At 40.4% G+C, this 25,800-nt stretch overlaps 1 protein-coding gene across 10 annotated transcripts in view; it reads left to right on the forward strand.

Annotated features, from left to right (window-relative positions):
* ESRRG (estrogen related receptor gamma) overlaps nucleotides 1-25,800 on the forward strand; it is a 579,813-nt gene that overhangs the window by 427,512 nt on the left and 126,501 nt on the right. For all 10 annotated transcript variants that reach the window (XM_031438385.2, XM_031438382.2, XM_031438380.2 and 7 more), the window contains one exon: nucleotides 5,389-5,505. In XM_031438385.2, coding sequence (XP_031294245.1) covers nucleotides 5,389-5,505 — 117 coding nt within the window. The remainder of the gene's footprint in view (nucleotides 1-5,388; nucleotides 5,506-25,800) is intronic.

The raw sequence follows: 25,800 nt of genomic DNA on the forward strand, positions 1-25,800 counted from the left end.
GTGGGTCATCTCAAGCCATTTGGTTCCGTTAATAAAATTAAAACAATTGGGGGACATATACAGATGCTTTCAAATTGGCTTTGCAATGATGATGTCTGTAAGTATGAAAAAGAGGACAACTCTCGGGAACTCCATAAAGCCAAATGCTTCATTACTATGTGCGGGAGATGTGAATCGGAAGTAAAAATTTGACATATATTTTTATTTTGAGATACCATGCTAATTTACATCATTCAGCCCTTTCACTGCCAAACTGTAGAAGTCCATTAAGTGACTGAAAGGAATATACAAATTATCCACTGGCACTCCAGGCTGGAGTTTTACATCCACCCTGTTATTCTATCCGCCAGCTAGCTGCAAGATTCTATTAAGCAGTAAGTGAGAAGATTATATTGCCTGCAAACTAATTGTACAAAAGACTCTGAAATAAGTAATCAGAGCCCGGACCCTCTGAAAAGCCGCCAGGAGATATTATAAATTGCTCTATCATTCTTGTCAGCCTGGTTTAAAAGCCCAGAGCTTCTGCATTGATTTGGTTCCCTCCGAAGCAGAGCTCACTTCCCCAGCTCTTGACAAAACTGGGAAAACTCCAGTTGGGTCATCAGCTGCTGCCCAGTTCAGTCCCTGGTGCCATCTGACAAACATGGTTCAGAAAGTAGCAAGCTATAATCGAAGAAAACTCTGTGTCTAAAATGAGAATCCTGGGCTGTGAACAATAACTTGTGCATCCTCCTTAATGACTGTCCAGTGTTAACATTCCAGGTGCTCACAGTCGCTTCTGGAAATATTTTTGTCTCATTTCCACTTTTCGTGAATCGAAGGAAAACAAGTGCCCCGTTGAGATCATAGGGTCTCCTGGGAGTACTGTCTTTGAGCCATTACCAAAATAGATGTAACAGTGTTGCCCAGGTGCTCGGGGAGGCACATTTTTAGGATAAAATGCTTTCTTTACGAAATAGAAAAAGCACCAGGGAAGGTCTTTCAAGGGCAGAATCTCATGGATCAAAGACCATTGGGTGGGCGATCATAGCCAGCAACAATGAACTGAGGAACTCAATGGGAGGGCTTGGAAATTAGAGAGGTTTTCCTCCAGCAACGAAGTTCTTTAGAATGATGTTGATTTGTTTTTCAAGACAAACCAGTGTGGCTTAGTGAAATCAAGGTTATCATCCATATATGTCAAGACAAATTTATTGAAACAGAACATTTGGCTGAAGGATGCCAGATTCATCATGAACCATTTCTATACACTTAGCTGAAAATATATCATTTATGAAAACACTTGGGACCACTGTATTTTTTTTTTCCATTCACATTTTTACAAGAATGTCATGTCTCCTATAGCTTAGGGAAGATTCCTTTACCCCAATGTAGTCATTTATTCATTTTTCACAGTGCAGTTCAATCATGTGCTCCTGTGGGAAGAATTCGCTGACTTTCCCAGGCACAGTCTCTGCATCTGTGGGGATGTCTGTGTGTCCACGGGCACGCGGTGCCCACTGAATCCGGGACCACTGCACCACACACTAAATTGTATTGTTATTTGTTGTTGTGTCTTATCTACTCTGTATGAATAGAGATTCCTCAAGAGCAGGAACTACCTCTTTCTTTCCCAGCCCCGTACATGATACAAAATTGCAGGCTCATTGATAAGCATGGGGGATTCAGCAATGAATGAGACTAAACTCCGCCCTCCAGATCTCATTCTAAGGCGTTATTAAAAATCCCTCTGCCTTTCCGTTTCTCTTTGTCATTGAAGAATTATGGAATGGAATGGTTAGAAAGAGAACTAGAATCCTTCTTTTATGTGATCAGAAACTTCCATGTGGTGATTTGACCATTTTCCTTCTGTTTTTGGAAGAAGTTTAAAAATCTTTAGCCAATCATTTATAGAAGGGTCATCCATAGATGTAGCCACTACTATTGAATCACTCCTAAATGTTTTCCGCAACGTGGCTCCAATTCTTAGGACACTCATTTTTTAAATAGTAGTAAGTATTATAATAAGATAAACATTAATTAACTATTTTAGTGCCATTTATCTATATTTTCATATTTTGTTTTACTTTTATTCTTATTTATATCAAGGTGTACTTTTACTTCCTTTAAAGCCTCTTAGTTTTTTTTTGTTTTTTTCCTTTTCACACTTAACTCCTCAGAAACCTTTGTATTTTCCTGATTTTCTCCTTGATGAGCTCTCCTTCTTTTGCCATGGATTTCCATTTTCATCAAAGCTATTCTTTAAGGTTTTGAAAAATTAACTAGATTTTCTTCTACTTTATTATTATTATTATTATTTGACTTGTGAAATGGTTTTCCCAGTGTTCTTAAATTAATATTGCTTCCTAATGGGACGTCCAGCTCACTTGACCTTGTGGGCAGTGCTCTATATGACACTGCCATAATTGATGTTCATAAAAATGACCTTGAGATATCAAAAAAATACAGTCATTTAAAATGTATTCTTTTACTTATATACTACTTTTCGGTGGAAGATTTCTCTACTGCATAAGCAATAATCCTTGTCTTCAAGATCTTACCATCTAATGGGGAACATGCACGTGGAAAGGTTAAAAAAATCAGGCACGTCTGTATGTGATGAGAGTATCTGAAAAGATATGAGAACCAAGAAATCATTTTTTGCTAGGATGGTCTGAGAAGTTTTCATGAAAGATTTGAATGGAATTTGAGTTGAACATTGAGCCTTGGAAGTAATTTTAAGGAGAAAAGAGGAGCAAAGATAGATCATCCTCAGAGGGATGTCTGAAGGACACAGCAAAAAAGGAATAAATCAAATTGGTGCATCAGAAAGTTCATATAAGGTAATCATTGTAATGTGGCTGGAAAAGTGGATGAGAGTGAGATCGGGGCAGGGATTTTGTTTGCTAGTTTAATATTTTACATGTAATTCCGGAGGCCATAAGAGTCTGTTGATTTTTTTTTTTAAGTTAGGTTAGCAACATGATCAAAGCAGTCATAGGAAGAGGGAGATGATCGTGGTATGCAGCATGGATTAGAGCGGGGTGGAACGGAGGCCAAACGCCCAGTTAGGAGATAACTCCCATAGTCCAGGTGTGAGCTCACGCAGGCCTGATTTAGGGGCCAGTTAGAGGGGCATTGTTGTGAAGGATGAGGATATAATTTTCAAAGAGGAAGAGGAGCTAATTTGAAAGGACAGATGATTATTTCGAGTGTGTGCAGTGGTGGGTCATCCCAGTAGGAGTTTCCAGCACTGGGGGTCAAAGAGGGGTACTGGTGCTCACGCCTTGATATTGCAAAGTGAACAAATTAAGACTTCATATTGACTTTTCAGGAATAGACAAGGGAAGAAATGCTGTTTGGAAAATATTTTTTCCCCTTTGTAACTGGTTATTGTTCAGCATTTGCCAAGAAAACAGAGGCTTGTGTTTCTTTTTAAATAAGCATAAGGAGAGCCACGTAGAGTGGAAGGATCTGGTAGCAGAATACTAATTAACCCCTAGGAAATTACTAGCAACACTCTCTCGATGCAAAATAAATTTTCAGGGAAAATTGCAGTGAAAAATGGTTCATCTAAAGTTCAGATTCTAAATCCCTTTATTCCCAGCCGTGACCCAACCAGTCTGGTTCCTTTGACTTATCCTTTGTTTCCTGTGTAGCATCAGTAGTATCTCTAAGCAAGGTGACGGTGCGTGCTTCTATTGATGCAATTAATATTACTCTTAATATTTAACCTATTATGTTCAAAAGTAGTTGCTTTTATTATTATAAATGCCCTGAATTAGAATGCTAACTTAGTCAGTTTTGATAAGCTTATCTCAAGTTATAATGCACAGGCTTTTTTTTTTTTTTGAAGTCATGCATACTTAACCAATTTCCATAGTTATAAGTGGTTAGGTATTACTTCCTGTTGAATTAGCAGTTGCTGAGTAGTTGAGTCTTTCTACAGTGGTGCCATCCACTAATGTGATATTTAATGAGGAGACATCAGTCCGGAGAAAGGTAGTCAATATAAATCAGTGTTTACAAAGTGTGATTAACTCTGAAATATTTCATCAATGCTGCGGTCCCAGGCAGACTCTATGCTAATTACTAGAACCTGCGCGTGTTTCAGGGGACTTGGATGGACCCTGAGTATTGCAAACATGGAGCAGCAAAATTGCAATTATGCTCGGACCGTCTCTGATGACAATTTATGCATTTGGTGTGATGACCTCCCCCTTCCCAAGAGGGCAATAAACAGAATGCATTTTCATTAAGATACTAATGCACTTAATCACAAGGGGAAAGGGTTAGGAAGTAACGAAAGACCTTCAAGCACTATGTGACAGAGCTGATAGAGGAGAGAGGCTCTATTTTAAAGGCAGCTTCTTTACAAAGCTGTAGGCAGCCCCAGAGCATCCTGCACACTGCCGCTGGCACTAATTGAAAAATTTCAAGTTAAAGTTTGGCTCTTCTTCTGGTGACATCTTTATCATTTCAAATGTGTTGTTACTAACATAAATGATGTAGACTGTAATATTAAAAATATAATTTCATAGCAATTTATTGTTGTTTATAACACTTCCATGCAGCTTGAGTGTTTAGAATTAATTATGCAAGTAATGTAATAAACATGATGATAATGATGGTGGTGATGATGATGATGATGGTAATGATGACGGCGGTGATGTTGGTGATGATAATGGTAATGATGATGGTGGTGGTGATAATGGTGATGATAATGATGGTGGTGATGATGGTGATAATGATGATGGTGATGATGATGTTGGTGGTGATGATGGTGATGATGATCGTTATCAGTAAAGATTTTCCAAGCATGTAATTGTATTGAAAGGCTCTGGTAAGTGTTGAAGTGAGAACCATGTGACTTCAGTTCCTGCCCTCCAGTCCGTGCATGGTCCCAAATTAGCCTGCTGATCATTTTTCACAGTGAGGTTTATGCTGTTCAGTGTCAGAAAGACAAAAAGCTTGATGCATTCCAGTATTAGTGACCAAAAGAAATCCAGGATCAATGATACAATAATACAGTTCTGATGTTTGTGTTTTTATGGAAATAATGTGCTTGGAAATGTCAATCCTAAGGTTCTGAAAGACTGCTACTTTTCAAGAGCGAACTAAGTGTGTGTGTAGATATATATATTATTTTTTTTAGCGTAATGTTTTAAAGGCTAATTTTAAGCTTAGTCTTTTGAAGAGCTTCGCCATGTATTTTTCCATGCTTGATGCATCATCATTGGTTGTTGCCGAGCATCCGGCTTCCTGATATTTGTGACATCCTCATGAATCCCGTGACTTTTGTTTGAGGGAGGGACCAGGAGTAGCAGAGTTGACGTTGCCTTGAGGATGCTAGTATTGCCTGAGTCTTGCCAATCTAACAGCTTCTCTTCTTCAAACTCTGTGTTTTAGGTAATATAGAATATAGCTGCCCTGCCACGAATGAATGTGAAATCACAAAGCGCAGACGTAAATCCTGCCAGGCTTGCCGCTTCATGAAGTGTTTAAAAGTGGGCATGCTGAAAGAAGGTAAGGCTGGTGTGCTAGTGGCCCTGTGCTTTAGGCTGGGGGCAGGGGGGAAGGGGACGGACAGGGAATCACAGAAATGTTAAAGAAACCAGGAAGCAGTGGGGTCACAGTAAGTACCCAGAATCTGCTGCTGGTGAAATACTCCTCCTTTACACCTGAACTTTCTGATCCCTTGTGGCTGACTGACATCGGCAGGAGGGGACAAGGTAGGACATGTCTTATGTGCAGCTAAACCCACCAGGTATGCGTGGCAGTTTGGGTTCTTTTCATCTTTACAGTTTGCACAAGGCAAAGGATGAAGAACAGCCAAGAGGCTACTGTCATGGTCCTTTTGCTTTCTTCTCACTACTAGGTTTACAGACAGATTCCCCCTCGTCTTTATTGAGGTGTAACTGACAAATAAAAATTGTATATATATTTAAGATATATGACCTGTGTTTTATATGTATAGTGAAATAATCGCCACGATCCAACTAATTAACATATTCATCATCTTTTAAAAAATTGTATTTGTTTTGTTTTTTGGGGGGGAAATTAGGTTTATTTATTTATTTTTAGTGGAGGTACTGGGGATTTAACCCAGAACCTCATGCATGGCTAAGTTTACACTCTACCTCTCTCTTCCTTCCTTCTTTTTCTTTCTTTTTAAAATTCATCTTAGATGTAAAGCACTCTTGATTCTTTTTCTAATCTTATCTTTGAAAGTTATTTTCTATTATAAAGAGTTTGTAATAATGATACTAAAACTGTGGCTTTCAGTTGGGGGTAACAGCAATAAACACAAATAATAACAATGAACATGTATGTATTCTGTGCTAAACAAATTGCCTAAGGGCACAGAGCAGTGGTGGAGCCAGGAACTGAGCCCAAATAGTCAGATTCTACAATTCACTCAACTCTCCCACCCAGATCAAAGGTCCTGAAGTATTTGTATGTTTCAGTATGTCTAGTGAAACTAACATTTTAGCTTGGAGATAGAGAAAACTTGTTCTTTTCTGTAGGAGGCCTAGATTTAGTTTTTGGTTTGTTTTTAATGTATTACTGTACAAGGGTATGTTTTTGTAGCTGTACATTTTACATACTCCATTCAGATTTTACTGTTTCCTTCTCTTCAGAAAACTTGCCAGAGTTTAAAATAAATATGCGTTTAGAAAGTAACCAAATGGAAATGGGTTGATTGAAGTTTGAAAGAAAATGAGGTAGATTAAATATTTAAATGTGTTGTTTCTGTTGAGTCATAGAGTATGTCTTGTTCCTGGGGTTGGCCATGTGAGTTTGTGTCATTTGTTTTTCCTGGAGATCACCTATTTTTAAACTTCTAAATCCAAGAAGATCCAACTGATTATTCTCCAAAAAGGACCCAAGCTTCAGTTAGGTATGACATCACTACATCTCATAATTTCTCCTGGATTGTTCATATTTTTATTGTGAACAGTGAGTGTCACAGTAACATGCAGGGATCAGGCTCTTTTCGAGGATGTGGAATTCGTGTGGTCTTACTCCTGTCCACTGAGAACTACTCCCTTGACTAAGAACAAAGAAGACTCTCTCAAAATCTTCTCATCTCCAACTTGAAAAAAAACTATAAACAGACAAGTGTGTAACTTTATCATTCAAGTCTTAGGGAAAGATGGTCAAGATATTTTTCCAAGTGAAAAAACAAAACAGAAGACAAATTTCCTAGTTGTCTGATTCAATTGATATATGAATATATTTTCATATTAAATAAGTTTATATTAAGTTTATATTAAAGAAAAACATAACAAAAATTTGTATTTTAGTAACTGATATAAATACACACACATACACAGATACTGCATTGATATATGTGTGGAGAGATGGAAGGAAAGAAAAGATTGGCGACAGTGTTACAGTGGTGAATAAAAATTAGAATAGGGGAGACTTTTCTTTTTCACTCCATAGCCTTTGGCACTGTTAGGATTTTTCCACACTTAATGTGTTTTACATTTGTAATCCATTTCCTAAGTATTTATTAACTTCCTCTCACGTGCCAGGCATTATTCTAGGCTCTAGTACTGCGACATTGAAAAAGATAGTTGTGGTTGCTCTTGCTCAAGAAATCTTATGTGAAAAATGCCAACGGGACAGCAGTTTTGACAAAAGAAAACATAAATAAAAATCCAACAGTAACAACCCAACCCATATAAAAAAGAATTTTCCCTTTAGTTAGGACAGTGGTGATCGCTTGCTTTTCTGTGGTGGAAAACATTAGCCTGGTAATTGCCTTAAACCCTATTGCAAAGTAACAAGCAGAACGTATTTCAGAATGTAACAAGTGATCGACAGGAATTTTTTGGTCTTAATTATAGGAAATTGCCACTTAGTTGAGCTATAAAGACTCCAACTAAACGTATGCTCATTCAAAAAGGCTGAATTAAGAGTTCGGAGCTGAGCAATCCTTAGTTTTAAAAAAGCAAATCAAATTTTTAAAAATGTTGCAGAAGTGATATATCAGTTAACACTTTGAATTGGTGTGTCCTGGATGTGGAGTTTATTTTCAAGCTAAAGTGCATGGAGATATGTCACCCCTACCAGGCAGATAGAATTTTCTGGATTCATTTGATTTCATGGCTATAATTTACTCACTATTTGCCCAACCAGGATGAAGGAAGAAGTAGGAAAACGTATTTTCCCTGAAATAATTTTCCCCATTGTGCTTTCAAGCAGGAGCCGTCTTGAAGGGGGGTTAGAGTGACTGAAGACGTGTGAACTGTGTTTAATTAAACATTGTTGGTGAAAGTCAATGGGACGGGTGCTTATCTGTAACTCACACCTCTTCCGTCGCCATTATCAAGCCTTTAGAGGGACTGTTTTCAAGGGAATTGCTTCTGTTGCTGATGTACTTAAATAATAATTTATTTTCCTTTACTTCCTTGTGCCCACTTTGGTGGAAAAAATATCTCGAAGCCCTCCCCCCCAAATAGAAAAGAGGGGATGGTTATGAGTAACTATGGAATACTCTCTTCCTTTTGCACTTAAAAAAATACCGTGAAATAGTGCATCACACCCTGCATATAAATGCACGATTATGTTTGGCCATCTCCTTGGCTCAAGACTTACCTTCTCCTCCTGGAGAGAATGATACTGTCTTAAACGTATCTTTATGGATGGAGAGGGATTTCAGTCCCGTGCAGTATGTCAGAGATCATGATGTAGTAAATCTATTCAAATGTAAACCTGTTCAATTCAATTACCAGTCCGTAATAAAATTTGCGGCTACAACCCCCGTGTTGACCACAGCAGTCCATACAGGCCGATGGCGCAGCGGGTCTGGAAATTGACAGACAAAATCTATTTAAACAAAAAAACAACATTAGTTCTGGAATCTGAAATGCAATCAGATTTCAACAGCTTTGATGGGAACCTTCTTTCCTTGAACAGGTATTTTTTTTCTTCTACAAGCCAAATGCATCTTAGATAAAGTGCTGCCTGAGGGAAATGAAGACACTTTCATTAAAAAAAAAAAAGTGGGTTTATATAAAATTGAGACTTGTTTTGCCCTTTTGAAAATAATACTTCTTAGTTTTATTGGCTGGCGTTACTACTAATGATGTGGGTACGAAAGGAAAGTGATGGCTTCGCGGGTAAACGACTCCCGTGACATCGCAGTGTGTATACTTAGATTCCTTCAAGACGTGGCTTCTCCTTAGGCAGCCCCAGAATCATATCTAAATAAACTATGGTTTTAATATTAGAACTTTGGAATCAAAAAATGTTTACCAGTTGAAGCAAGGAAGCCATTGTGTGGGGGAAAACAACAAAACGCAACCACAGTACAAAACCATGAGAAGTACGGTTAAAAAGTACAAGGGAGTTTGTTCGAATCCAGGTGGTTGTACCGTTCCCTGTCCTGAAAAATCCTCTTCGCTCTTCCTGGGCTCTACTTCCTGGTGAGCCTCAGGAATGACCAGGGCACAAATGATGGGCCAGCAGTATTTTTTCAGCATTATACCTTACTGTATGTCAGAGAAAACCCATCTGTTACCAGATATCTGGTCTCAACATTCCCTTTTCATTTCTCTCTCTTTTTTTTTTTTTCAGTTATTATTTATCTGAAGGAAAAAATAAGAACCAATCAAGGGCCACCTATAAATCTGGTCAAGATTTATTTTTATTTTGATCTCTCTCCTTAGTTATTTAAAGGTTATTGCAGGGCATACTGGTTCAGTTTTCTCTCTGTCAGCAAACAGAGACATTTTAGGAAAGCAATAGTTATTTTATTTAAGTATAGAAGTCACCTGTCAAAAGATTGAAGAAGGGCTTTTTGCTCTTTATTGGCATGCTGGGCTTCACCTTGGCAACTCAGGTATTTTTCTTTGACTCTTGCACACGAAAGCAAGAGGTGCACATTTGTGTACAGAATTATATCCTCCAGCCAGGCCAGCCTGCGTGCCATAGTATCGATGAACCAGGGCAGCATGGCAGCCTAGTCTGGTTGTTTCATGCCAAGAAAGTGTGCCTTTGACTTTGCTTTGAAAAAATCAAACCAGAAAAACAGTTACTTAATCTTTCCAATCATCAGTTTTGTCATCGGAACAAATGATAGTAGTAATAATAATGTTTGCAGATAAAGTGTTGTTGTGAATATCCAGTAAGATACTGCAGGTTAGGCGCTCGGCGTGCCGGGTGGCTTAGAGCACGGACCAGATCAACGTTAGCCGTTGTTCCTGGAGACGGGAAGGGTCCAGCTTTCGTGTCAGATGGACCTAGATTCAAGCCCTGGCTTTACCGCCTCCTGGACCTGGGGCAAGTTAGATGACCTCTAGGGCTCACTTGATTCAACCTATTTACTCATAACCATAGAATTTAATCCTTTGTCTACCAAAGAAAATGGACAAATCACACACATTTTAAAATGTATAAGAAGAAATAGAAAAATGCTACCAACCTCATAGGTGCATTAAATTTTACTGAGGTAATTTTGATATCAGAGCCTCGTGAAAAAAAAATCAGAGGAGAGAAATAAGTTTTAGCACACCTTCATAAATATTAACTGAGCTTCTCCCGTGTGTCTGGCAAAACATTGTGCTTTAGCTTTTAATTTTGATTTTTCCACTACCTTGCCTTGTGATTTTGGGCAACTCCATTCAACTCTGTCTCCGTTTCCATATGAGCCAGGGAGCAGTTAGACGACTTTCTTTTTTATCCCTTCTATTCTGAAATCCTATAAGTTTCGTTAAAAAATGATAGAGTGTCCATAGAAACATGATACCAATATATGCCGGAAAGATACTTATAATTACGTTGCTGCTACTGACTAGATCCATAAGTTTGAAGGACAATAAGAATTATGATTCGATAAACATGGCCAGTGAATTGTGCCACTTGGTAAATTTTGTCTTAATGATTAATTCTTTGGATGCTTTCCATCTTTCCAGAAAAGCAGAGAGTATTTTATTTTTGGTCAAAGTTAATAGAAGTGAGAATTGAAGGAACAGTAGGGCAATTAATAGGTATTTACAATACTTAGGCACTGAGGTCTTGATTATACATTTCTGTGGTGTTTGAAAAACCTTTCCTCTGTATTTCCCCACAGCCCCTACCATCTCTTGTCAATATATTGAAGTGCAGTCAGTAGAGTTTTATTTCTGTGGGCATCTGAAACCTCATCACAGATTGCTGTGTTGTTACTGGTTAGATGTATTTGAAGTTTTGTTGCTAGATTTTTAAAATAAAAATATTCCATAAGGGGGAAAGAAGAAGAATGAGTTTATATAATTTTAAGTGCCTTCTATATACTTCCTCTGGGGGAAAATGAGTCATTAAACAAACAAAAACAATAGCATAGTTATGTGTTTTATTGATAACCATATTTGCTTTTCATATTTGGTTTGACATCTTTAAAGTAAGTTTATATGATCGGGGTGCTCAGTGTTTCCCCCCACTTTTTAAAAGTCTAAAAACACTAGCATGAAGATTCCAGGTAGGCAATTTACACGATGTGGTAGAATTGTGAGTCTTTCTGTTCACGATAAAGTCAAAGCAGAGCTTGGAAATTCATATTTGAAATAAGTTACTCAATGTGGAAAGGGCACAGGATATTACAGCTTCATTATCACCTTAAAATCTCACCCAGCAGAGTATCTGGCTGTCAGACACTCGTTCGTCAGATGAGGAACCCAAGGTTCAGGGAGTTTTAGTGATGTACGCCACGTCCCAGTGCAGATCAGTGCAGGTGAGAGGGAAGGTCAGGGTCTCATATTCCCAGACCCATCCTGGGTCTCTGTCAAGCTGTGTTGCAGCCTTGGCCCAACAAGGGGTCTTTTTCGCTCCAGCCACGGGTCGACTGCCCACAGTCTCAGAGCAGCAGGCCAGGAATGGCCTGAAATATTCATTTAGGGGTGGAGAAAACGAGAAACAGTGCTAGTACGCCCAGGAAGCGGCAGCGTTTGCGAGTTTAATACTCCCTGCTTTTCTTGTGCCTAAGATACAGGTACATGTGACGTTCATAAGGAGGGGACTTTCCCTTAGCGTCCCGATCTGAGGAAACCAGGCTTCTCGCCTGTCGTTTAGTGAAGCCACTGAGGATAAAGATCACGAAGAGAATTAGTCCAGGAAGGGTCTTTATAGGACAAGCGAGCAACTGGAATATTGGGCTTATAGCGAGTTGGAGAAGGCGCTGTGTGTCAGGAGCTGTGGAATCAGATTGGCAAAGATTGAGACGCTTCATAGAACAGTGCCTTCAGGTCCATTGGTTTTGGTCAAGCTGAGTTAGTGTTTGTCTCTAGCTAGATCGCTGGGAAAGCAGTTAACCTAAAAAAGTATGAGGATCTAGAATGATCTTTTATTTTCATTCCTTTTTTTTTTGATAGGTGGCAGTTTTAATATGCAAAGCAAGTTACACATGAGGCTTCTCTTGGCAGTGACAAGGCAAGCAGCTCTCCACACACGCCCACCAGAGTCTTAAGAGTTTGTAGAGAGGGGACTTAACTGGGTTTAGTCATCTACACCATCCAGAGAGTCCCAACAGCACTGTGCTCTCTCAAGGCTGCATCTTTGAGGTGGCTTCCAGTTATGGGAACAGTGGGCAGAACATAAATTCCAAGGACAGGGTGGGGGTGAGGAGTCTCCCATTGCCTGGGTCCAGTTCATGGGTCAACCAGTAGTCATGACCTCTAGAAGACCTCCTCCAACCTCTGCATGGACTGGAATGGTCTAGTTCCTGAAAGTTCAGTAAGATTCCTTTGTACAACTGCCTGGAACTAGTACTTATTATTTTCATTTCTTGGTTCTCCAGTAACCTTAAAAGGGTCATGCCATCTAATTCCCTGTTTAAATCCTTTGGCTTGACAAATAATCCTCAATCCATGAAGAATTGCCAGTGTCTATAGAATGGAAGACCCACGTCTCTTGCTCTGTCTCATCCATTAATGACTGACCTCATGTTTAGGAAATCTTTGAGTGGAAAAAAAGGTAGGAGTATGGAGGTGGTAGCAACCCCTCTTCATCCATGTTAGAGGATTCTTGGTCCACAGACCTTATTCATTCTGAGCTATCTCATCATAATCCACAGGGAATACTTCCTATTTCTACTTTTTAAAGAAGGCAGTGTGTGTGTGTGTGTGTGTGTGTGTGTGTGTGTGTGTGTGTGTGTGTGTATACACATATACACATATACATGAGGCAGAGCACAGATTGCACATTTATTCATTTCGCTGCCATTACAGCTCTCCAGCCAGTTGTCTTGAGCCCCCAGGATATACAGAAAAATTATCCCAGAACTGTTTTGCTGCAATCACTTGTGTCTTAATTTATATATGGCAGTGGGAACTCTGGGAGTCTTCTGGGTTTACCCTATCAGCAGGAGCGGCGAAGAGAAACTTACTTGTCTAATTACCCTTCTGTTTCATATCTTCTATTTTAATGAAATGTTCATTTAAAGGGTGCAGCATCTTTCCAGGTAGATGCTCTTTGCAAAATACAAGGCTACTCAGGCCATTTATTAACAAGTAGGTTTGTTTTTGCTTAAAGAACCTGCTTAGTGTGATTCATCCTAACAAAACATCTTTTGTAAAAACCTCTGAAGAAGACATTGCCAAGGTGAATTTTTTTTTTCCTTCCTCAAGTCTAATATCATTATGCTGCCAAGTCGAAAACAGAAATTATTGGTAGGGAAATTTGGGTTCCTACTGCCTTCAAAAAGCAGAACAAAGAAAAGGAGAAAGCTTTAATGGTATTCAAGGAAAATATTTCTGTGTTAGATGACAGTTAATAGAACTGCATTGACCTCCCTGGTATTTCTTGCACTTTCTGTTGTAATATTATCCTAAGAAGCTCCCTCATTAATGCAGAGTATTAAACAGAACTCCCAAGTTATAATATAAGCCGTAGAAAAGAGTGCCTTCCTGGTGAGTTTTGCCTTCACATTAAGCCTTTGGGAATATGTCTAAGGTTCCACAAAAACTTATTTCATGTACAGATACTGCATTAACAGATGGTGATCTTTTTTTTTTTTTTTTCGGTCAGACTTTGTTGATATGAAACCTGAATAGTCTTAAAATGAATAGCAAAGATTTTGAGGGTAAGGGTAACAGCACGTATTCTTGAGAGCTTAATATGCCTTAGGCTCTGTACTGTGCACTTTAGTTGGATTTTTGGTTTTTTGTTAATCCTTACAGTGACCTCCACAGGTGGGTATTTCCCCATTTCACAGAGGAAATAGAAGCTTAGAGAGATTATTGTACTTGCCAGAGTTCTCACAGTGCGTGATGGAGTCTGGATTTTACAGCAGGCATTCCGGCTCTATTCGTTATGCTCTGTATTTGTTTAATACAGTTTTTCTTTGTGAACCATAGGAATATTCAAGTATATATTTAGTTCGGGATTCTAAGGAGGCCATGGGTATTATGAGATACTGAGCTCTTAAAAGATTACTTAAATAAATCTTTTTTTTTTTTGAACCAGGACTCACTCGATTGCTTTGAGGTCTTCACTTAATGTCCAGAAGTAGAATGAACTGTGTCGAAAGTCATTAAGTAGGTTTCCCATCACTAGGAGAGATGTTGCAGAGAACAATTTCAAGTATCGTGTCGGGGGTTAGACTGGAATATCTTTCATGGTGACTTCCAACTGTGAGATCTTTGAGATCTCAACACAAACTTTGAAATAACTTGCCAGTTATAAACTGTGTGAATAACCATCAGCAACACTCAAGCTGTTCAGTTTCTGGGAACCCCATTTCAGGGGTCTATGTTTTAATTAGACAGTGTGTGACATCTTACTTAAATCCAAATGGAAGCATAGGGGAACATTTTGTTTGGTGACTTAGTTTTACTGTCCAATTTTTAGAACGTGAACTTCAGGACCAAATATCTTACACATTCTGCTTTCGTAGAGGCGTGAATTTGATTCACTGACTTTGAGCACCATGTGCCTCAGTTGTCTTGAGGATGTGGCCACAGTGTGCCACTGGGATATTGTGATCTTATCTGTCTTATAAATGGGGGAAATTGAAGTACTAATGTTTTAAAGATAATCCATGCGAGTCTTAGACTATCACATACTCCCTGTGGACGTCTGGTTCTCTGGAACCATTTTATATTTATATATTTTTGTGAAAATAACAATTACTTTAGAAATGAAGTGGATAGATTCTCTCATGTGAATTTACCACATGAAGCGCCAAGAATTATTTGAACTGAGTAAATCTACCCTGGCTCAGCGTATTTGTGTTAGAGAGGACAGAGAGATCGGAAAGATAAGGAACAGTTTTTCTAGCTCCCTTCCTCGTGCTTTAATTGGAATACCATTAAAAGTTAATCATTTATTTGATTGTCCTCATTTGTCATTTCCATTTGTGAATTTGAAATGGGAAGCCAGCATTTATCTAATATGCTACCAAATTTTATTCCTTTTGGATTATTAAAAATCCCCAATGGATTTTGCCCCAGGGGGGGAAAACCTGCTTCAACATTTGCTCATGCACTGAAAATCCTGTGACAGCACAGAAAGCGGTGAGGGAGGGGGGAGGGGAGATGCTCGCCGTACAGGACTCTGTTTGATGTGGAATTTTTCCCCATCAGCCTCCAGACAACAGATTTTTGTCCCTTTTCACCAGCGCCCACATATATCAACATGGCGCTGGTGTTTATGATGTTGTCCTTAAGTTGAATGTAATTGAATTCTGGTATACATTTGAAGACGGCCCATTTAATAAAGAGCTCCATTTTATTTCATTTGAGCACCATTCCTAACTTGTTAGTTACCCTTCTTGCTAAGGCTACACAGAGTCCTACTCCATCGTGTCCTAGGAGGCATCGCACGTGATTTTGTTTGCTCCTGCGTCTCCCCCGAATGAAAGCGAGCACTGGCTATGTCTTGAGAGATCGTTCTGTAGTTTTGTGTCTCTCTCTCGCTTAGTGGGTTGTAGAGCCACCAACCAGCTTCCCTAAGGCAAGCTGTCTGCAAAGGAACAAGCCAGCTGGCTTGGCCAAGGTTGATCAATGATGAGCGGCAGGCTTGGTTCCAGGTTCACAAAAGCCACTCAGTGGAGAGTAGGTCAGTGGCTTCCCCAAAGCCAATTAGCTGGCAGCAGTCTGAGGTGCCTGGTGCTAGCCAAATTCCCTGAGCCTGTTGGTACTGGTGGGGAGTCCATCCTTGGGCTTCCTGGCAAACCAGACTTCAGTGAATGGCAGATTGTGTGTTTGAGAGCCACTGTAGCTCTGTGGAGACAACAAACACCAGGGGCCCGCCTTCCCTGGGCGGCTGGGCAGCACGGCCCGGGCCCCGCGAGAGAAAGGAGACGGCTCCTCAGGCGTGACGGGGTCCAGTGGGCTATCCACGGCGAGCCTTTGTCTTCACCTGACTTCAGCTTAAATGCTTTCTGATGTTGCTGTGAATATGAGTCGTGCCACTGAAAGAGAATCCCGTGGAAATGGTTTTAGAAGCAGGACGCTTTCTAGAGACCTTTGACCGGAGTAATAGGGTTTCTACTTTTTTAAAGCCCCAGTTGTAATAGCCTCTTCTGGGTGGTGCTTGGAGTAAAATGGGACTGACGGCGAAACTCGAAGGGGACGACTTCCTAGCAACTGCCCTTTAGTTAACCTGTTTCTCCAAAGATGATGTGTACCTCAAATCATAATCCCGTCCCAATTCTTCTCAACGATTACATTTTCATCTGTTAAGTCTTCCTACCTAGGCTTCATAATCAGAGCTTTAAGATGTCTGGGCTAGTTTACTGGAGTTGTTAGGTACGTTGGGGATGTGGGGAATGGAAGGAGGAGGGTACCTAAGGACGGGATCATTTGCATCACCACCTCGTTTAACTTAGCAGGTGTCTCTGCGTAGGTCTGCGCGGATTTCCAGTTCTGTTTTCTCAGTTCCAGCCAACGTGTTCCCCTGCTTAGGAAGTGAAGTCCATTTTGCCTGGCCTGCCTCTCACTTCTCGGCTCTAAGTGTTTTCTTTGTGGCCTCCGGAGTGCTTATTTACTATCTTCTCTCTGGACTGTCCAATTAATTTCCTGCAGCTAAGCTTCTCCCTCACACGTAAGTTTTGGGGGCACACAACTTCCTCTTCCTTCCTCTGCTCCTCCCACCCCTTTGGGGGGAACATTTTTTTTCCCAGATTCTCCTAAAAGCACAGTTTCTTCATAACTGTACTAAGTTGCTCTTTGGTGGTTTCCAAGCTTGTGACCTGCACCCTTACCCACTCCCGACCCCACCTCCCCTGGACTCAGCTCTCTGCTGGCTTAGACGTATGTCTCCAGGTCTGTTAAGTCTCTGCATATCAACGTTATCGTGATCATTAGTATACCTGAAGCCAATTAAATGACCAGTGCTCTGACCTTAGCCAATCTTAGGTTATTATCAATGCATGAACAATTTAGGAATATTTGGAAGGAATGCAGATTCTTGCCTTCTGGTCTGTGTATTTCTACGTGCTGTCCGAGAAATACACCAGTTCTTTGTAACATCTAGAACTGGGGTCAGGTTATTCCTCCAGGAACTGCTTTCTAGCTCCTCGTGGATCCAAATGATACATATCTGTCGAGCCCATCTCCAAACATTTATTCATCCATTTTTTATCCACCCAATCAAGGAATATTTCTGAGGTGTGGCTCCACACCACTTACTTTATTAATGCCAGAGATAAAAGGTGAACATGACAGATGCGTTTCAGCCCTCTCAGAGTTTATGATCCATCGTAAGCCTGATTATTTACAATTACATGGGTTTTCCCCCTTTCTGAATTTTACCAGCATTTATATTCTGTTTCATACAACTTAGCATTTTAACTTCATGTTTTCCATGTAGGGAAGTCGAGTGTAAAGATAAAAAGCTTGGTGTCTCAGATCAGATGGAGAGTCCATGACTATCGATTGAGTCTTTTGAAATGTGTCTAATGCAAATGAAGAATTGAATCTTTAATCTTACTTAATTTTAGTTGAATTAAGTAGCCCCACGTGGCTGGTGACTAACCTATTGAACAGCGCAGAAATAGAATCTGGGTTCGATCCAAACTCTACCACTTACTAGCTGTGTTACCTCAAACAAGTTGCTTTAGTCAAGCCTTGTCTGGAAAATGGAGGTGGTAATTCTAACTGCATCGGAGGGTTGTTATGAGGTTTAAATGAAATCACAGATAGTAGATGTAATATTCTTTGGCACAGTGCCTAGTAAACACATAAGCAATCAGAAAATATTGTGTTAGTATTAATTTTTTGTATTGTATTAGTCACTTAGTATTTACCAAAGAGCACAGTGTACACAGCTTCAGAACAGGGGCTGAATCTGTTTATATTTTAGCCTACCATGACACCTAACATAACAGCGGTCACATAGTAAGTGCTCAATAAAACATAACTGATTTTTTTCTTGCCTTGTCTCTCTCTTTCTTTCCTTCTTTCTTTTGCCTACTTTAGTAGGCTTTCAGTTACATTATTAAAACTTGAGTGCAGGAATAATTTTGTCATAAATAATGATTTTAGAAACAATTCATGGGCTATCATCATAAATCAATCACTTCTATATTTTCCTTTATATGTGTGTCACCGTTATTTCAGAAGTCATGTTGTGATGAGTTGATATTAAATACCCTGATGATATAGCAATTACTGTAGACTGAGTCCAAAAAAAAGATGAGAAATGCCATTTGTTTTTCATCTGTCTTCCCCGTAGACATTTGATATGTTAATGAATATAGATGAGAAAACTAAGACCTATGTTTAAAAAACTCATATAAATAACTTGCTTAAGATTATACAACCCGGAAATGGTAAAGCCAGCATTCAAGCCTGATTTCTCAGACTCTGAAGCCCATGTGCTGTACTGATGGATATTCATAATGAAGTCTTTTGGTTTTCCTCTTAATTAGTTCATCGTACCAGAGTGTCAAGCAGTGAAGTATTATTTCTGGCACATGGAAGCCACTAGTGTCTATTACGTTATTTTGTGAGCAAGGAGACCTTTCTTTCAGGGAAGGGTGTTGGTGCCAGGACTGTTAGAATTCCAGAATCACCCCTTGTTGTAGGTGCCCTAAAACATGAGGGCTGTGCTGTAACGGGCTTGTTTTCCGATTTCTGTGAATGTTGCCCTCTTTCGGACCACAGTACTATGGTTTCTATGTAGACCATTTCTCCTTTTTCTTAGAAGCTGTTTGAATAATGTTGGAATCGCGCCTGCTTCTGAGCGGCACCCCTTCCATGGGGGCTACCACGGACTGCTGTTTAGCAGGACAGACGGCCAGCACCCAGCGTCTGCCCCCGAGAGGCAGTCCAGGTCCCTGGCTGATGATTTCATTTCCTGTTGTAGCATCACTTTCATGCCCTGCAGTCAACAGGTCCGAATTTGTGGTCTGTGAACAAATGCATTTCTCAACGATTTCATATATGCCTGTAGGTCCCCCTAGAAGTCACTCATTAGGATCTGGAGGGGAGAGTGTAGAAAAATAAAGCCCTACTAATGGTCACAAAGTAAGAGGAACCGCAATTCAGTTCAAACGCTGCGTGCCTAGGAAATAGCAGAGAACCTCCTGGTAGCTCACAAATTTTCAACTATTTGGTTACGTGCTCCAGTAGAGAAAAATCTATCAAAAGTTTTGTTAAGGCAGAAAAGAACAAAATCCCCCAGCTTTTACAAGTAATTCTGCTTCTATTTTAATGCCACACGGGAATTGGCCTCTTTGAAAGTTCCCAAGCTTGTAAAGCTGGGAATTCTTCCCTTCCTCACCTTCCTCGCTTAACTTGCAGTTACAGAGTCTAACTAGCAGTTAACGCATTGATTTTAACTGGAAACCCAGGAGGGGTGAATGCTGGAGTCAGCTGAACTCTTAAACAGTCCTGGGAGACCAGAGTCATTTGCACATCGGAAAACAGCTAATGGGTCAGGGAAGCAGAGGTGAGTTGCGGGGCCTTTCCTGTCTCCTGTCCATCACAGTGCAAGAGATCGCTGACAAAAAAAATCTTCTGACGCCAAGTGCTAAGGCACCTGTACCTTATTCTTCTTCTTGACTTTCACTTTCATTTTTCCTTCATGACTGGATATTTTAGAGATTCAGGGATGAGGGAGGAGAGGGAAAATGATGACTCCTTAGTTTCTTCTCACATTGCAGGAATCCAGGAAATAGGGTGATATCCTACAAAGGCATGGGTTTCATTCATATACTGACAAAGTAAAGAGAATACATTTGGGGGTGAGGGCGAGATAATTAGGTTTATTTATGTATTGTGTGTATTTTTGTTTTTTAGCATAAGTACTGAGGATTGAACCCAGGACCTCGTGCATGCTAAGCACGCACTCTACCCCTGAGCTATGCCCTCCCCGCTGAGAATACATTCGGAGTTGTATTATAAACATGTCATTCAATGTAGCATGGTAAGATCATGGGATTTGCTAACAGACAGCCTTGAGTTGCTGTTCGGTGGCCAATTATTCACAAGTTTCTTAATGTCTCTATCCTCAGTTCCTTCATCTATAAAACAGTGGTCATAATGATAATGCCCGCCCTACAGAGTTTGCTGTGGGGGTTAAATAAGAGATCATACTTAAAATACTCAGCACCATGTCTGACACATATCAGTCCTTAGTGAATGTTAGCCGTTATTATTAATATCACCATCATCATCATCAATATTATTTGGTCGTCCAAGTGTTTAAGACACTGCCTCGCTAAACCAAAAACAGATCCGTTCTGCTTGGTCTCAAATGTCATTTTTCTGGAATTTTGTTTCCCTCCAAAGTGAACAAGTGCTGTATTCATAGCAGGTTTGGGTCGTCTTCATACAGCTGCTCTCCCTGAGTTACTGGGGTCAGAGGTCCCCAGTAATGCTCTGTGTGACTCCAGCCCAAGGCCGGTTCCTGTGGGCATGAGATCAGAAGGTGACAGGCAGGGTCAGCAGAACCTGCCAGAATCACCGAGACCCCTCTGCGGATTGTGGGGGGACAGCAGGTGAGTCTGTCATGGGCCAGAAACAAATGACCTTGCAGCGGGGAATCACTTCTCACCCGGATCAGGGCTAACTTTTTCCAAAGTGAAGCTTATCTGCGGTTGCTTCTGCACGAGCTGATGCGTCCGTTCACTTCGGGCTGCCCGGAATGAACGACGTCTGCATCGTTAGCGAAGAAGGGACTTTCATCTCCACCTCGAACTTTTTTTTCCTTAATTATTATTTTTTATTGACGTGTAGTCGATTTACAGTGTTAGTTGCAACCTCCACCTCAAACTTTTAACAACTACGCCATCCCTTAAAAACTGTGCTGTCTTGGGTTTATTGTTTTTGTGTTCTTAGGTCTCTAAACGTCTTGGGTTTATGGTTGCAGATGGCTTGGAACCTCCGAGTTCTTTACTTGACTTCCCAAGCTCCGCCTCCAAGCCGTTATTCCAGCAGGGGAAGTGGAGAGTGTGAGTGACTCCTGCAGAGGAATGTCTCCTTGGTTCTCCCCCTCCTGCCCTTTCCCTCCCTCCTGTCCGTCCTGGGGTTGATCTTAGAACATCAGATCAATGGCAGCAGCTCAGAGTTCTGAATGGCACCCACATGCTTTAATGCTGGCTTGGTGCCTGTCCTGCAGATTTGGTGGCAATGGTTCCCAGTCGCAAAGGATGGGGGTTGGAAGGTTTGGCCTGGAGAGAAAGAGAAATCAAAGAGGGAAGGAAGGAGGAGAGAGAAAGGAAGGGAAACAAAAACAGAAAAATAGACTCACGTTGTACAGGTGACTTAGTTCTTGTCTTCTCTAACAAATCGCTTTCTTTTTTCCTTTCTTTTTTTAATTGAAGTCTAGTCAGTTTACAGTGTTGTGTCAATTTCTGGTGTACAACATCACGTTTCAGTTATACGTATAAAACTTCTTGAACGCATTTCCCCATTCTTTCTCTGTACATACGACAGTAAACTGGCAGAATACTGATGAGGCCAGAACGACAGTAGAATCTCTCTCAGGCCCACCCACCCGTAACCCCAGTTTCCTTTTGGGGTAGGAGGAACTGGACCATCCCCTGGTTTGTCCCTTTCCTGAGTCACAAGGTGGAAAGAGAGACTCTTCCCCCAGCAGTCTGCTGGACACACTGCCTGCCTGGCTCTTCCTGCACTGGCTCGTCTCTAATTAAAGTACTTGCTATGAACGATTTTTAAGCACTAGAGCTTAATGAAGTTAGAAAAAGGATTTGGATGCAGTTTGTGAAGACTTCAAATTGTTTGAGTTTTTTCTCTCGGGAGAACTGTAAAGTCTGGAGGCGTTTTGAATTACTTACAATGTATTCCATTTTGTTCTTTTAAAAATTTCTCTTTTAGCGGTGCATAGCTGGAAAAAAAAAAAAAAAGCCCACTGCCCACCTCCCCCCCATCCCCCAGGAGAACACTGTAACTCTGGCTTTGCAAAGTGGCTTCTTGGGAATTTACCAGCCTTTGAATACGGTTATCTAATTAAAGGGATGCCTGTGTCTTTAATTCTCATTGGCAGCTCTACCTTTGACCCTGCAGTATCTTGGAGTTTGAAGTCAAGTTGCATTCGTCCACAGTAACCAGAAGTTTGTACATTTGGATACTTACCGTTTCACTGATGCTGGAAACTCTGTGCCTCAGAGATACTGGGCTGAGCAGGAAGACAGTAATCTATATGGTTCTGTGTGGATCTATGGAGTAAATTTCTCTGTCCATTGGTGGGCTCCTGCTGACCAGTTAAATGCTGGCTAATACCTTCTGTTAGAGATCGGAGTAGCGGTAATTTGTCGTCGATAGCTGTAATTAGGTTTATCTACCCTTTTAACCAATACCATAATCTTTCCCAGATTGTTATTGTTTGGGGCTATTGGGAGAAATTCTGAAAAACTGTTTTAAAGATTGATTTCCAAGCCGTTCAACTCTTTGGGGAATCCTTTCTTTTATCCACCCCCTTATTCATTTTCCTCTCAAATATTCACATGCCTTCTCAGAATAAAATGTCATGAAGGCATGTCATGTATCTGAAAAATAATTAATATAATTGACAGGAATGTCGGTTTTCTGCTGAGGTGTATTTCTCCTAATCCCGCTGTGCAATCTTTAATATTGATCTAATTGTTAGGAAATCGTGTCACTCTCCACTTACCCTACCTGGGCTAAATATCACGACTGAAGATCCTTGCAGTATGTAACGCTTGCATCTGCACGCGAATACTCACTTCACACAAGAATGGGTTCGCTTTCCCTTCTGTGCTGGGGCACGTGTCCATAGCATCTATGCGTGGAAGGGATACCTGCATGTATACAGTGCTTGCCTGCAGATGACAGTTTATTCACTGTGTACATTGCATATAATATTGCAAATGGCACATCAGAGTGTTGGAATCTAGGCAATAGGAGTTCAGCACTTAAAGTGTCCAGGTTGCACCTGAACTAGCCGGAGCCTGCCAGCCCCCGCAAGCCCACTGAGAGCATCTGTCTCGCCACCGCCTCGCTCATGCTGTCTCCTCTGCAGGCCCTCCGATTCTTCTGACTATGAGCATAAATCATCCACCTGTCAGGAGCTCTTGCTGCCTGGATTATGCAATGTGCCTGCCTTCATTTGGAGGTGGTGTGAGCAGGAGATTGCTGCAAATGGTCTGCATTCATTTTAATGCCATCCCGGCCTTTCTTTAGCTTTAATGAGGGGATTAGGGTGGTGACAATGACTTTCAGAGACAATGAAAGTCTTCAAGATTCTGGAATTTGCTTTGTATGTGGGGGATAGCTTAGTTTGAGATTTCATTTTTTTTTTAATCCCAAATAAATCAGTGGTTTAAACATTTAGGCAAAGGAGCAGGGTACTGCACCAGGCCAGCTGTCTACAGCTCTATTTATTGGCTTGATAATAATTCGCCCCAGCTGACGAACTTAAAATCAGTCAAATTTTTGCTGATCCTTGATTAGTTACTTTTATCTTCTTTCAGGGGGTTGCATTTACACGTATTTGGAAGGCCCCATCCCCCACCCCCACCCATACTTCCCCTTTGCCTTTTTTTTCTTACTCCAGAATTTAAAAACTAGAAACTATTCAGTAATTTCAGCGTCATCATCTGTTGACGAGTAAAGGTGAATCATGGTTTTTTTTTTTAAAACACCTCTTATATTTATTGTTCATTTTGATCATCCTGGTGTATTCAGAATAACTTCTATTGCAGTTAAGGTTTCACTCCCTCCTCCCAACACTCACACCGAGATGTATTAACTTATAATTAAGAAAACGCTAGTCATGCCAGCTTCTATATTTATGATAGATACAAAAACATGAAACTGTCGGCTTCCTTACAAATATAGACCCTTTTGGCTTATTCAGATCTCAACCCAACTAAGCCATAACTAGGACTGTGTTTACTTGAAATTGAGAGAACGAGAGTCCCAGGATTCCACTGCTTTTGCATAGAGGAAGTCCTTCACAAATGCTGTCATCACATATAGATACATAAGTTGCCATGAGATCAGAGGAGTGAGAGGAAATAGTACTTTAAAAATAAGACTTGTATCAGTGAGCCATCAGCTAAAATCAGAGTAGTGAGACATGCGGTTTTATCCGTTTCATGATACCTTTTTTTAGATGTTTGGATACAGTTCAATCTAGGAATATTAATGAATTAAATTATATGGTAGTATCCTGGACAGAGCATGTGTGTTTTCTAAAGTAGAAGATTCTTTTATTGTCACAGAGCCTGAGATAAAGTAGATGTTGGATTTAAATTCCTGCGGAGGTTTTCTTTCTTCGAAGCCTTCGGGACCTCCTGCATGTGTTTATTTGCACAAGGTGGTATTCGGGGCACCTCCGGAGTGAGAGGATGACAGTTCTCTGCTGGCTCCTTGTCCCCAGCTTCCTCAGCCTGGTCCCCTTTCTACCTCTTCCACTGTCAAAGCCGGAGAGCTGTCCAGAATTTCTTGGGCACACGTGTGTGAGTTTTGTTAAAATCTGAGACCCTAACATTCACAAAGAGTAACAGCTGACATCCTTTCTACCTCGTGTGTTTATATATGTGCATGTGTACATATTTGCATTATATCTGTATATAATGCATATATCATATGAATATGTATGTGTATGCATTTTATATATACACAGTACATATGTATGATAAATGTATTTTATATATATAAAATATATACATATGTATGTGTATGTTTTATACACATATATAGTATATGTATAGGACATATATTTTACAGACACACACAGATACACATACACTTACATATATATGTGCATACCCCTTCTGAGAAAATACCTAAATTAGGTTTTTGTCTTAATGCTGAACACACTGAGATTTGATCTCCATTGAGGGGTTAAAAAAAAAAGGCAGAAAATTGAACAATGCTCTAGAGAACCTGGGCTGTTTATAAAATCATTCATTCACTGTTTTTTCCTCAGCAATAGTATTTTTTAACATCTTAGTTAACACACCAGCTTCTTTAATGTGTTCAGATGTGATGAAAACACATTTTCCCAGCATCCAGCAAACCCACACAATGTACCAAGGTAACATAACCCTCAGATATTGAGACAGGAGCATTTTCTCTGTCACTAACAAGTCACAGATTGTCCTGTGCACTGAGGAAGTAGGGAGACAAAGTTTGAACAGGGCGATTTCCTGTGGGTATTTTGCGGGAAGCAGTTGGCCTCAGTGAATGAAGCCTACAGAATTTGGAAGTTTATTAGGGCGACTGGTAACAAGTTAGCCTCCTACGCTTCTTGCCAGTTCTTAATGTGATAGAAAAAGCACCCATTTTTTTCCCCTCCTTTTCCGCTTCTCTGTCTGTGGTGACCTGATGGACTCAGCTTCCTAGAACAGAAGATGTGTTTCATCATCATTTTTTTTTCCCGTCACTGACAAATCTAAAT

Source organism: Camelus dromedarius, chromosome 21, assembly GCF_036321535.1.
Source record: "Camelus dromedarius isolate mCamDro1 chromosome 21, mCamDro1.pat, whole genome shotgun sequence".
NCBI lineage: Eukaryota > Metazoa > Chordata > Mammalia > Artiodactyla > Camelidae > Camelus > Camelus dromedarius.